This window comes from Chiloscyllium plagiosum, unplaced genomic scaffold (assembly GCF_037043375.1).
Source record: "Chiloscyllium plagiosum isolate Xiang-an unplaced genomic scaffold, Cpla_swu_hap1 HiC_scaffold_42, whole genome shotgun sequence".
NCBI classification, from domain to species: domain Eukaryota; kingdom Metazoa; phylum Chordata; class Chondrichthyes; order Orectolobiformes; family Hemiscylliidae; genus Chiloscyllium; species Chiloscyllium plagiosum.
The window spans coordinates 25,667,546-25,680,529 of NW_028270180.1; the positions used below are offsets into that span (position 1 = coordinate 25,667,546).

At 46.5% G+C, this 12,984-nt stretch overlaps 1 protein-coding gene across 5 annotated transcripts in view; it reads left to right on the top strand.

Moving 5' to 3' along the window:
- The window catches only part of LOC122542463 (GRAM domain-containing protein 2A-like), a 75,299-nt gene that overhangs the window by 45,691 nt on the left and 16,624 nt on the right, over window positions 1-12,984 (top strand). For all 5 annotated transcript variants that reach the window (XM_087982196.1, XM_087982199.1, XM_043680186.2 and 2 more), the window contains exon 7: window positions 2,787-2,858. In XM_087982196.1, the coding sequence (XP_087838322.1) occupies window positions 2,787-2,858 (72 nt within the window). The remainder of the gene's footprint in view (window positions 1-2,786; window positions 2,859-12,984) is intronic.

Below are 12,984 nucleotides of genomic sequence, written 5' to 3' on the forward strand. Positions count from 1 at the left end.
GTTAGCTGTCTTCCTGTTTGTCCTATATAGTGTTTTGTGCAGTCCTTGCATGGTATTTTGTACACTACATTAGTTTTGCTCATGTTGGGTATCGTTCTGGTGAGTTGTTGTCTGAGCGTGGCTGTTGGTTTGTGTGCTGTTATAAGTCCTAGTGGTCGCAGTAGTCTGGCTGTCATTTCAGAGATGTTCTTGATGTATGGTAGTGTGGCTAGTCCTTTGGGTTGCAGCATGTCCTCGTTCCGTTGTCTTTCCCTTAGGCATCTGTTGATGAAATTGCGCGGGTATCCGTTTTTGGCGAATACCTTGTACAGGTGTTCCTCTTCCTCTTTTTGCAAGGTATTTGCCAAAAATGGATATCCTCGCAATTTCATCAACAGATGCCTAAGGGAAAGACAACGGAACGAGGACATGCCACAACCCAAAGGACTAGCCACACTACCATACATCAAGAACATCTCTGAACTGACAGCCAGACTACTGCGACCACTAGGACTAATAACAGCACACAAACCAACAGCCACTCTCAGACAACAACTCACCAGAACGAAGGGCCCGATACCCAGCATGAGCAAAACTAATGTAGTGTACAAAATACCATGCAAGGACTGCACAAAACACTATATAGGACAAACAGGAAGACAGCTAACATCCGCATCCACGAACATCAACTAGCCACGAAACGACACGACCAGCTATCCTTAGTAGCCACACATGCAGACGACAAGCAACATGAATTTGACTGGGACAACACTACCATTATAGGGCAAGCGAAACAAAGAACAGCCAGGGAATTCCTAGAAGCTTGGCACTCATCCACAAACTCCATCAACAAACACATAGACCTGGACCCAATATACCGGCCACTACAGCGGACAGCTGAAACTGACAACCGGAAGCGGCAGGGACAGACCACTACAAATGCCGGAGGAAACACAACAGAAGCGCTTCACAGGAGGCTCCCAAGCACTGAGGATGTCACCTCGACAGGGGACGAAACGTTTGCAACAAAAACTTCCAACTCGGCGAACAGAACCACAACAAAGGGGAAGAAAAAATAATAATTACAGTCAAGGATGAGAATGTTTAATGAGATGGGGTTTATTTTAGACGTTGAAACATATGAGATACCACAATTGACCCATTTGCGAGTGAGCAGGAAGGGGAGAGAAGGGAGGCAGCTGAATAAACAGAAGGGGGAAGGATTAGTAGGTCGAGATTGCAATAACTCCACAGAGGCCAGTATCCCGTCACCAAGCTACCCTTTATTTACACGTGTATGATACTCGATAATGGTTCAGCTTCCTCAGAGCCAGCGCTACATGAGCAGAGCCTCTGACACTGCTGTTTCTTTTTTTTCTTTATTTACTCCTGGTTTTTTTTCAGAAGGTTTGACATTCCTGTTTATTTTTTTTTTTAAATCCCCCACACACCCGCCTAACTGCGGTAGTGCTTTTATTTTCCCCAGCACCCATGCTGTGTGTGTGCAGGTGTGAGACGACACTGCTGTTCCTATCTGTCAGCCAGGGCTCCCTGATTGGACCAGGTTAGCAGCCTCAATCAGGGAACTCAGTGAAACATCATAGAATAGAATCCTCACAGTGTGGAAGTAGGCCATTCAGCCCATCATGTCCACACTGATCCTCCAAAGTGCATCCCAGCCAGACTCACTCTCCTATATTATCCCTGTAACCCTGGCTTTTCCATGGCTAATCCACCAAGCCTGCACATCCGTAGATACGATGGGCAATTTAGCTTGGCCAATCCGTCTAACCTGCACATCTTTGGACTGCGGGAGGAAACCCACACCGAGATGGGGAGAATATGCAAACTCTACACAGTCACCTGAGAGTGGAATTGAACCCAGGTACCTGGCGCTGGGTGGCACCAATGCTAACTTCAGATTCTATAATGTCCAGCTGGCTGTCCTCAGTACACCAAAGATGAGGGTGAGTGGGAAGAGGAACCTGTTGGGGATAAGGGCTCTCCTGGTATTGTCAGGTCAGCTGGCCTGTTTCTGTATAAAGATTGTGGTGGAGAGGTTCAAGGAGGTGAATCATGTGACTGAAGGGGTGTGTTTATATTTGAGCTAGAGACAGGATTCTGGCTATGTGCCTACACCATTGTGAACACTGCCTGTTTCCACCTCTGTAACTCTGTCCAACCTCTACCCAGCTCTTTAGTTACTGGAACCCTCCTCCATCACTTTATTGACTCTTAGACTTGAGAATCGTTTGCTCAGTTCCCAAGTCCCATCCTCCATAAACCTGAATTCTTCTAACACTCTGCTAACACCAGGCCGTGTTCATCCTGTTAGCCAGTGCTGACATTGGTACCTGCTTCAACAAGACCCCAGTGTCTAACCTCTCAGCTGTGTTTTTAAATCTCTCCCCTCCTAATCTCTGTAATCTCCTGCAGCTGCTCCAGTACTGTGCGATCTCTGTGCTCCTATGTTTCTAGTCTCCTGACTATACCCATTTTAGTCGCTCCGTCACTGGTGATGACCTTGAATTCAGCCTCAATGAGCCTAAGCTGTGGAGATCCAGCCCTACACCTCTCCAACTCCCTTTTCTCTCTTAAGGCACGCCTTTCAGCTTACACATTTGACCAAACACATGGTCATCTGAACTCACATCTTCACATGTAGCCTGGTGTGAAGTTTTGTCAGGTAATAGTCCTGTGAAGCGTCTTTGGGGGTGTTTGCTGATCTCGGGGTTGCTATATAAATGCAAGTTGTTGTTTCAATTTGTGCTCCATTTAACGAGGTTTTATGCTTTGTTTTGCTGCAGTACATCTTTGTGTCCTTCATCTCCAGAGACAATGTCTATGATGAATTGAGAAAAATCTGCTCACACTTACAGGTAGGGTCAGATTCCTCGCCTTCCCATGCCAGCCCCACACCCAGACCCTCCTGTTCGGAATGGGAGAGTGACCGCTCAGTGAGTCCTGCCACCGAACAAGGGGAAGCAGTGACAAAACTCATAAACCTCCCATTCGAACTCCTTCAGTGCTCTCTGCGTCTCTCAGCACACATTATCTAATGCCTCCTGACACAAACAAAGATTATTGTGGAAAATAGAAGCTTATTGTTTGTGTGGGGGGGGTGGGGAGGGGTAACAAATTGGCACGGGTAAAAGATTGGCCAGCTTTCTGACTGGCAGAGATCACGGAGTCTGTATAAATGGGTCTTTATTTGTCAGGCAGCATGTGATGGTGGGAGTCCTATGGGGTTGTGCTGGGGCCTCAGCGTTTAACAATTTACACCAATGACTTCAGTGAAGGCATTCACGGGGGGTACATGCAGGCTGGAAAATGTGTTGTGAAGACAACAAGAGTTTTCTTGGTAGCAGATGGAAGGCAACGTAGGAAATATGTGGAGATGCCAGTGTTGGACTGGGCTGTACAAAGTTCAAAACCACACGACCCCAGGGTGTAGTCCAACAGGTTTATTTGGAAGCACTAGCTTTCGGAGCGCTGCTCCTTCATCAGATGGTTTTCATCAGATGGTTGTGGAGTATAAGACCGTAAGACCACAGAATTTATAGCAAAAGTTTACAGTGTGAATGTAACTGAAAATATATATTGAAAAAGACCTGGGTTGTTTTGTTAAGCCTCTTATCTTTTAGAACGACCGTGTTGATTTCAGTTTTTTCACACGTAAAACGCAGAGCTTTTTTAAAGCTACATTCTGAAGTGAACTTTAACAATTGGTGTCATGTTGCCTCAGATAATGCATTGAAGGTGTGAGATGCCCTGTGTGAGGCTGTCTGTGCCCCAATGTTCAGACTGATTCTATTTCTAAAAAAGGGGATTTACACAACCTTACATGGATTCATGCCGTTTTCGAGCAAAATAAAATGTAACTCTACAAGTACAAATTCACCCCACAAACTTATGTGTGTATGCATGCAAGTGGGTGTGTGTGTGTGGTGGGAGGGACTTATGAGTGTCTATGAGAGTGTGTGTGTATGTGTGTGAGTGTAAAAGGGTATAAAGTGGGTGGTGCGGTGGCTCAGCCTTGGTGACTGTCTGTGTGGAGTTTGCACATTCTCCCTGTGTCTGTGTGGGTTTCCTCCGGGTGCTCCGGTTTCCTCCCACAGTCCAAAGATGTACAGGTCAGGTGAATTGGCCCACGCTAAATTGCCCATAGTGTTAGGTGCATCAGTCAGAGGGAAATGGCTCTGGGTGGGTTTCTCTTTGGCGGGTCGGTGTGGACTGGTTGGGCCGAAGGGCATGTTTCCACACTGTAGGGAATCTAATCTAAGTCTGTGAGAGGGTGCACATGGGTGTGGGAGTGTATGTGTGAACGTATGAGAGAGGGTCTTTGTGAGTGTATGGGTCTGCAGAAGTGTGTGTCTGTCCATTTGTGTGAGTCTGTGTGTGTGTGTGTAGTGCAGGTGACCTCACCACACACACACCGCACACACACACACACACACACACACACACACACACACACACACACACACACACATACATACACACACACACACACACACACACACACACACACACACACACACACACACACCCCCTAGGCCGATATGACACAATTGTTAAAGGTCAGTTCAGAATGTTACTTCAAAAAAAAGTTCTCTGATTTCCATATGGAAGAACTGAAGCCTACATGATCATTCTAAAAGATGAGAGACTTAACAAACAATCCTGGTCTTTTTAAAAAAAAATGCAGTCACACTGTAAACTTTTGCTATAAATTCTGTGTCTCACAATCTTATACTCCACTACCACCTGATGAAGGAGCGTCGCTCCGAAAGCTGGTGCCTCCAAATAAACCTGTTGGACTATAACCTGGTGTTGTGTGATTTTTTCAAACTAGGAAATATGAAGTTGTTCCCTTTGGCTGGAAGAATGAAAAAAATCGGTGCATTACTTAAACTGTGAAATTCTGAGGTTCGAAAGGAGACCCAAAACATCAGTATGTAACCAGGAAGGCTCATGGGATACTGTCCTTTATTACGTGGGAATTGAATATAAATGAATGTAATGCTTTAGATAAGCAAGGCACTGGTGAGACCAGATGTCAAATACTGTATTTAAATTAGAATTAGCTTTATTGTCCCATGTACTCAAATGAGTACAGTGGAAAGTTTACAAGTCACCACTTACAGCAGTATCTTACGCACAGAGGTACCTCGATACAGATCCATAAGTTCAAATTCTTAGGGAAAATCCCAGCATTACAGATCCTAGTAGTAAAAGAGAAAAATAAGGAAAGAAAAAGGTTTGTGAAGGTTTGTAGCTCAGGTTGAGGTGATAAAGAAAGAAAGAAATAAAGAGAGAAAAAAGTTTAGAACCACAATCCGACCAACCCTGTTGACACCGGCACCTCGCTCCAGGCAACGCCAGACCTTGACTCCAGATGGCGCTGACCTTCTCCTTGTGGTTCTCCCCGAGGTCAGGTGACCGCTCTGGAATCCTCTCAAGGCTGGAAGTCCACCCTGAGGCCACGCCGGGCGGAGGGAACGCCATATAGTTATGGTCTCCTTATTCAAGGGTGTAAATGTTCTGTAGGTGGTTTGCAGGAGATTTACCAGACTGCTATGTGGGATGAGTAAGTTATTTATGAGGGAAGGTTGGACAGGCTGCGACTGGAGCTTAAAATAGCAAGGGGTGACTTGATCCGTGTGTATGAGACCCTTGGCGATCTCAGCCAAGTTGATTTGGAAACTGTGAAACAGAAATTGCTGGAGAAGCTCAGCAGGTCGGGCAGCATCTGTGAAGAGAAATCAGAGTTAATGTTTCAGGTCCAGCAGCTCGGAAAAGTTGGTTTTCAGACTGAAGGTTGGGGGAGGAAGAGAAAGGAGTCGACAATAAATGGAGACCAGAGAGAAACCAGCAGCCGGGCAGACAAAGGGTTGGATAATAGATTAGAGTGGTGCTGGAAAAGCACAGCAGGTCAGGCAGCATCCGAGGAGCAGGAAAATTGACATTTCGGGCAAAAACCCTTCATCAGGAATGAGGCAGGGAGCCTCCGGGAGTGGAGAGATAAATGGGAGGGGGATGGGCTGGGGAGAAGGTAGCCAAGGGTACAATAGGTGGATTGAGGAGGGGATGAAGGTCATAGGGTCATAGAGATGTACAGCATGGAAACAGACCCTTGGGTCCAACCCGTCCATGCCGACCAGATATCCCAACCCAATCTAGTGCCACCTGCCAGCACCCGGCCCATATCCCTCCAAACCCTCTCTATTCATATACCCATCCAAATGCCTCTTGAGTGTTGCAATTGTACCAGCCTCCATCACTTCATTTGGCAGTGCAGTCCATACACGTACCACCCACTGCGTGAAAACGTTGCCCCTTAGGTCTCTTTTATATCTTTCCCCTCTCACCCTAAACCTATGCCCTCTAGTTCTGGACTCCCCAACCCCAGTAGGTCAGAGAGAAGGGTGGAGCAGATAGGTGGGAAGGAAGATTGGCAGGTAGGACAGGTGAGGATGGTGCTGAGCTGGAAGGTTGGAACTGGGGTAAGGTGGGGTGGGGGGGGAGGGGGAGGGAAAATGAGGAAACTGGTGAAGTCCACATTAATGCCCTGGGGTTGAAGTGTTCCGAGGGGGAAGATGAGGCGTTCTTTCTCCAGGCGTCGGATGGTGAGGGAGTGGTGATGGAGGAGGCCCAGGACCTGCCTATTCTCGACAGAGTGGGAGGGGGAGTTGAAATGTTCCCTAAAGCGCTCTGCGAGGGGGGGGGGGGGGGGGGGGGGAGGCGCGTCTAGTCTCCACAATGTGAAGGAGACCCCATCGGGAGCAATGGGTTGGATAATGGTGAGCCAGGGAGAGAGAAAAGCATTTTCCTTGCTGCTGCCAATTCTGAAGAAGGGTCGCTGGACTCGAAACTTTCACTCTGCTTTCTCTCAGACCTGCTGTGTTGCTCCAGCAATTTCTGTTTTTTTTTCTCAAATTTCCAGCATCGACAATTCTTTTTTTTTTGATTTGGAAATTATGTTTCTTTATGTGCTAAGTCCAGAATGAGGCTATCATTTTAAAAGCGGGAGTGCCCATATCAGGAGGGGAGTGAGAGAACGTTCCCTTTCTCCGAGGGTTGGGTAACTTTGGAATTCTCTGCCTCAGGAAGGGGAGGTTTGGTAACTGAATATTACTCTGGCAGAGGCAGATAGATTCTTGTGAATCGAGGGTCATCTGGGGTAGATGGGAGCACAAACAGATGAGCCATGACCTTATTGAATACCAGAGCAGGCTCAAGGGCCGAATGACCCACTTCGAATCATACAATCCATACAGTGCAGAAAGAGGACATTTGGCCCATCGTCTCCACACTGACCCTCCGAAGCACATCCCACCCAGATCCTTTTGAATGCTCATGTAACACTGATTGAAAAGCATGTTTGTCAATGTATACATAATCAGGAAAGGTGCATTGGTAGTGTTCCTTCCTCTGAGCCAGAAGCTCCAGATTTAAGTTGCACCCCAGGACTTGATGACCTTGGGAAAGTGTGTTCATAATCGGGGACCCAGGGCATCAATGTGGACTTCACCAGTTTCCTCATTCCCCCCCCCTCCCCCCCCCCCCCCCCCCCCCCACCTTACCCCAGTTCCAACCTTCCAGCTCAGCACCATCCCCATGACCTGAGCTACCTGCCAATCTCCCTTCCCACCGATCCGCTCCACTCTCCTCTCCAACCTATCATCTTTGCCCCCACCTCCATATTGCACTCTCAACTACCTTCTCCCCAGCCCCACCCCTCCTCCCATTTATCTCTCCACTCCTGAGGCTCCCAACCTCGTCCCTGATGAAGGGCTCCTGCCCGAAACATTGATTCCCTTGGTCCTCAGCTGCTGCCTGACCAGCTGTGCTTTTCCAGCAACACTCTAATAAGGTCAAAAAGGCCCAGTATGAATTTGTTCATCTTTCCAATTCCCGTTACACGCAGGCAGTAAGGTTTCTCTCTCTCTCTCGAGAGAGAGAGGTTTCTGATCAGCCACACAATGGAAAGGTATTGGAGTTTCCACCATTACCATTGGGAAAAGAGTAGGTGTTCCCTCAGCAACTCTGGAGTCCTGAGTGATCTGTCACGCATCACAGTGTCAGAAGAATTTATTTTCCTGTCTGTCAGTTTATCAGTAACTTTGACTCGGAGGTTAACAAGGTTTGAGAGAAGAAAGCAACATGGTACATCTGAGAGTAAATTATCGATGAAAAGTGTAAATATGTACTGGTCAAATATACATAGTTTTATGGAAGGGATCTTCTAGGTTTCTGAAATAACAGCACAGAGGCTGGTATCCCATCATCAGTCACCCTTTATTTACACATGCACAGTACGTAGACTCTGACCAGCCTAGACTGAGGAGTCTGTCTGAATCTCCTGGTTATCTCTGTCAGCCAGGGCTCCCTGATTGGCCCAGGTTAACAACCCCCCCCAGTCAAGGATCTCACACTTAATGAGGTGCTCCTGGCTCTTGTCCCAATCACAACAGTTTAGTTTACTCTGTCATTGCTTCAACGATAATTTGTTTCTCAGAGCTGATCGATTCATTCCTGATTGTGTATGTGCTGAGGTATTCTGTCGACTTAAGGCAGTGCTCCCCCGGTGTTGTACTGTCAACTGTTACAACATCACAGACCATGATCTCACCCAGTAACATGAACACAGTATAGGAACTGCATAAAGCTCACCCAGTAACATATACAGAGTATAGAAAGTGCATATAGCTCATGGAGGAACATGTACACAGTATACAAACTACATAAAGCTCACCCAGTAACATGTACACAGTATAGGAAGTGCTTACTGAGTTACGTGTACACAGGATACGAACGGAATACAGCTCTGAGTAATGTGCATACAGTAAAAGAACTGCACATAGCTTACGCAGTAACATGTACACAGTTTAGAAACTGCACATTGCTCTCGCAGTTACATGTACACAGTGTAGGAACTACACACATCTCTCGCAGTTACATGTACACAGTGTAGGAAGTGCACATAGCTCTCACAGTTACAAGTACAGTGTAGGAACTGCACATACATCTCACCGTTACATGTACACAGTGTAGGAACAGCAGATCGCTCTCACAGTTACATGTACACAGTGTAGGAACTGCACACAGCTCTCAGTTACATGTACACAGTGTAGGAACTGCACACAGCTCCCACAGTTACATGTACACAGTGTAGGAACTGCACACAACTCCCACAGTTACATGTACACAGTGTAGGAACTGCACACAGCTCCCACAGTTACATGTACACAGTGTAGGAACTGCACACAGCTCCCACAGTTACATGTACACAGTGTAGGAACTGCACACAGCTCCCACAGTTACATGTACACAGTGTAGAAACTGCACACAGCTCTCAGTTACATGTACACAGTGTAGGAACTGCACACAGCTCTCACATTTACATGTACACAGTGTAGGAACTGCACACAGCTCCCACAGTTACATGTACACAGTGTAGAAACTGCACACAGCTCTCAGTTACATGTACACAGTGTAGGAACTGCACACAGCTCCCACAGTTACATGTACACAGTGTAGGAGCTGCACACAGCTCTCAGTTACATGTACACAGTGTAGGAACTGCACACAGCTCTCACATTTACATGTACACAGTGTAGAAACTGCACACAGCTCTCACATTTACATGTACACAGTGTAGGAAGTGCACACTGCTCCCACAGTTACATGTACACAGTGTAGGAACTGCACACATGCTCTCACATTTACATGTACACAGTGTAGGAACTGCACATAGCTCCCACAGTTACATGTACACAGTGTAGGAACTGCACACAGCTCTCAGTTACATGTACACAGTGTAGGAACTGCACACAGCTCTCAGTTACATGTACACAGTGTAGGAACTGCACACAGCTCTCACAGTTACATGTACACAGTGTAGGAACTGCACACAGCTCTCACATTTACATGTACACAGTGTAGGAACTGCACACATGCTCTCAGTTACATGTACACAGTGTAGGAACTGCACACATGCTCTCAGTTACATGTACACAGTGTAGGAAGTGCACACTGCTCCCACAGTTACATGTACACAGTGTAGGAACTGCACATAGCTCCCACAGTTACATGTACACAGTGTAGGAACTGCACACAGCTCCCACAGTTACATGTACACAGTGTAGGAACTGCACACAGGGCTCACAGTTACATGTACACAGTGTAGGAACTGTACACAGCTCTCAGTTACATGTACACAGTGTAGGAACTGCACACAGGGCTCACAGTTACATGTACACAGTGTAGGAACTGCACACAGCTCCCACAGTTACATGTACACAGTGTAGGAACTGCACACAGGGCTCACAGTTACATGTACACAGTGTAGGAACTGCACACAGGGCTCACAGTTACATGTACACAGTGTAGGAACTGTACACAGCTCTCAGTTACATGTACACAGTGTAGGAACTGCACACAGGGCTCACAGTTACATGTACACAGTGTAGGAACTGCACACAGCTCTCAGTTACATGTACACAGTGTAGGAACTGCACACAGCTCTCAGTTACATGTACACAGTGTAGGAACTGCACATAGCTCTCAGTTACATGTACACAGTGTAGGAACTGCACATAGCTCCCACAGTTACATGTACACAGTGTAGGAACTGCACATAGCTCCCACAGTTACATGTACACAGTGTAGGAACTGTACACAGCTCTCAGTTACATGTACACAGTGTAGGAACTGCACACAGGGCTCACAGTTACATGTACACAGTGTAGGAACTGCACATAGCTCTCAGTTACATGTACACAGTGTAGGAACTGCACATAGCTCTCACAGTTACATGTACACAGTGTAGAAACTGCACACAGCTCTCAGTTACATGTACACAGTGTAGGAACTGCACACAGCTCTCAGTTACATGTACACAGTGTAGGAACTGCACATAAGTCTTAGAATAACTATCGCACAAATATCGTGCTCTGTTGATGATGCTTCTTTCTGCTGAGTAGGTGTCAGCCGTGGGCCAACGGAAGTGAGAGGGTGAGAGCCCGGCTCTGCCTCTGCTGCAGTACTGAGGGTGTCGGACATGGTTGGAGGTGCTGTGTCCCTGACGATACACTTAACCAGGTCCCATTTCTCTCTCTGGGAAAATGTGAAAGATCTCATTGCACTAATGTCTTGGCCAAGTCTTATCAATGAAAGTCATGACCAGATGATCTGGTCCTTATGATGTTTCTGTCTGTGGGAGCTTGCTGTGTACAGTTTGTTTACTGTGCTTTCTATGTACAGTCGTAACAGCACTTCAAAAAAAACGATGCATTTTTTCTTCAAAAAAAACGATGCAAACTGTCTTTCGTTTTTGTAATAGGCTTTACCCATTACCAGCGATATGTAATAACATCACTGAACCAGGAACCTCCCCAGCTGGGGATTTCTGCAGAGGAAAGGGGTCTGGAAGAGAAAGGTGGAAACTATTATTGGTACAAGCATCGGGCTGCTGTGAGCCAGTGGGAGTGTCCCGATCTCTGGGCTGGGAGACCTGTCTTCATGTCTCACCTGCTCCAGAGGTATATCTCAACATCAACTGAATGATTAGACACTACCCACCTTTAAAATCCAAGGTCTGTCAAACCAAGTTAACTTCACATTTGGTTGTACAGTGCTTTGGGGTCTCCTGATGCTGTGGAAGGTGCTATATAAATGCAAGTCTTCTATGAACTGCACGTGATGCCTTCTCAGAGCTGGCACATTCTAGAAACTGCGCATCTTTCACACAATAGAAAGTGAATATATTCTACACAAGACCCCTGACACAACATATAAACGAGACATCTTCTCACACAACTTATATACCTGGTAGAAACTGTATATATCTTGCACAAGAACTTTTACAACCATCAAGGAATTGCATATATCTCACACACTAACCTATACACCATATACGAACTGTAGATATCTATTTTAATGTTCTCTCAGTGAGATGTGACCCTCCAGTGCCACCAGTAGCAGTGGATTCACTCTCTTCCATTACCTTGTTTTAAATCGAGTGTACCTGAAGAAGGAGGGAATGATTGTATGGAATGTGTCTGAGAAATATAGGCTGTATTAATGGTGACATTGAGCATGGGGGGTGATGTTCAAGACTCTTGTTAGACCTCAGCTGAAGCGTTGTGTACAGTTATGGGTGTCACGCTATCGGAAAGATGTGAGTGCGGTGGAGAGAGCGCAGAAGAGATTTACAAACGTGGTTCCAGGAATGAGAACCTTCGGTGATGGGGAGAGATCGAAGGGGGTTCAGACTGTTCCCTGGGGAGAGGAAGCTGAGAGGAAAGTTAATGGAGGTTTTCCAAATCCTGAGCAGGTGGACAGAATAGGCCGGGAGAAACTGTTCTCGTTCTTAAAAGAGAAAAGATCACCAGGGGTATAGATTTAAAGTAAGCAAGGATTGTGTGAGAAAAAGATGTTTCAGAGCATTGCCTGGCAATGTGGCAGAGGTAGGTTCCTTTGAGACATTCAGGAGGGTTTTGGACAATTTATTTGGATAAAAATGGTGTGCAGGGTAGGAGGTTGGTGCGAGGTTATAGATCCAGTCCAGGCACAATGGCCTCCATCTGTGCTGTAAACAGCTCCCACATAGCGTACAGGTAATTGTGCTCCAAAGTGGCCTCACATTGGATTTGAAATGTTGACACTGTTTTTCTCTCTCCATAGATGCTGCTAGACCTGCTGAGTTTCTCCAGCACTTGATTGTGAGGGATCTGTGTATTTTCCATATTCCCTCCTCCACTGTTCTTTATCCTTTAATCTCATTGGTTCAGGAGATTGGCATGACGGTAGACAACAGGGCCATTGTCCTCTGTGATCAGAGAGCATTTTCAGCAGGAGCTTTTCCCTCACTTGTACGATGTGGGCATTGCCAGCTGGGCAGGTGGCTTTTAACATTTCATCTGAAAGATGGTGCCATCCTCAGGTCTGACTCGAGTCTGAGAGTGAGGCTTGAACCCAGAACCTTTAGGCCTAGAGGTC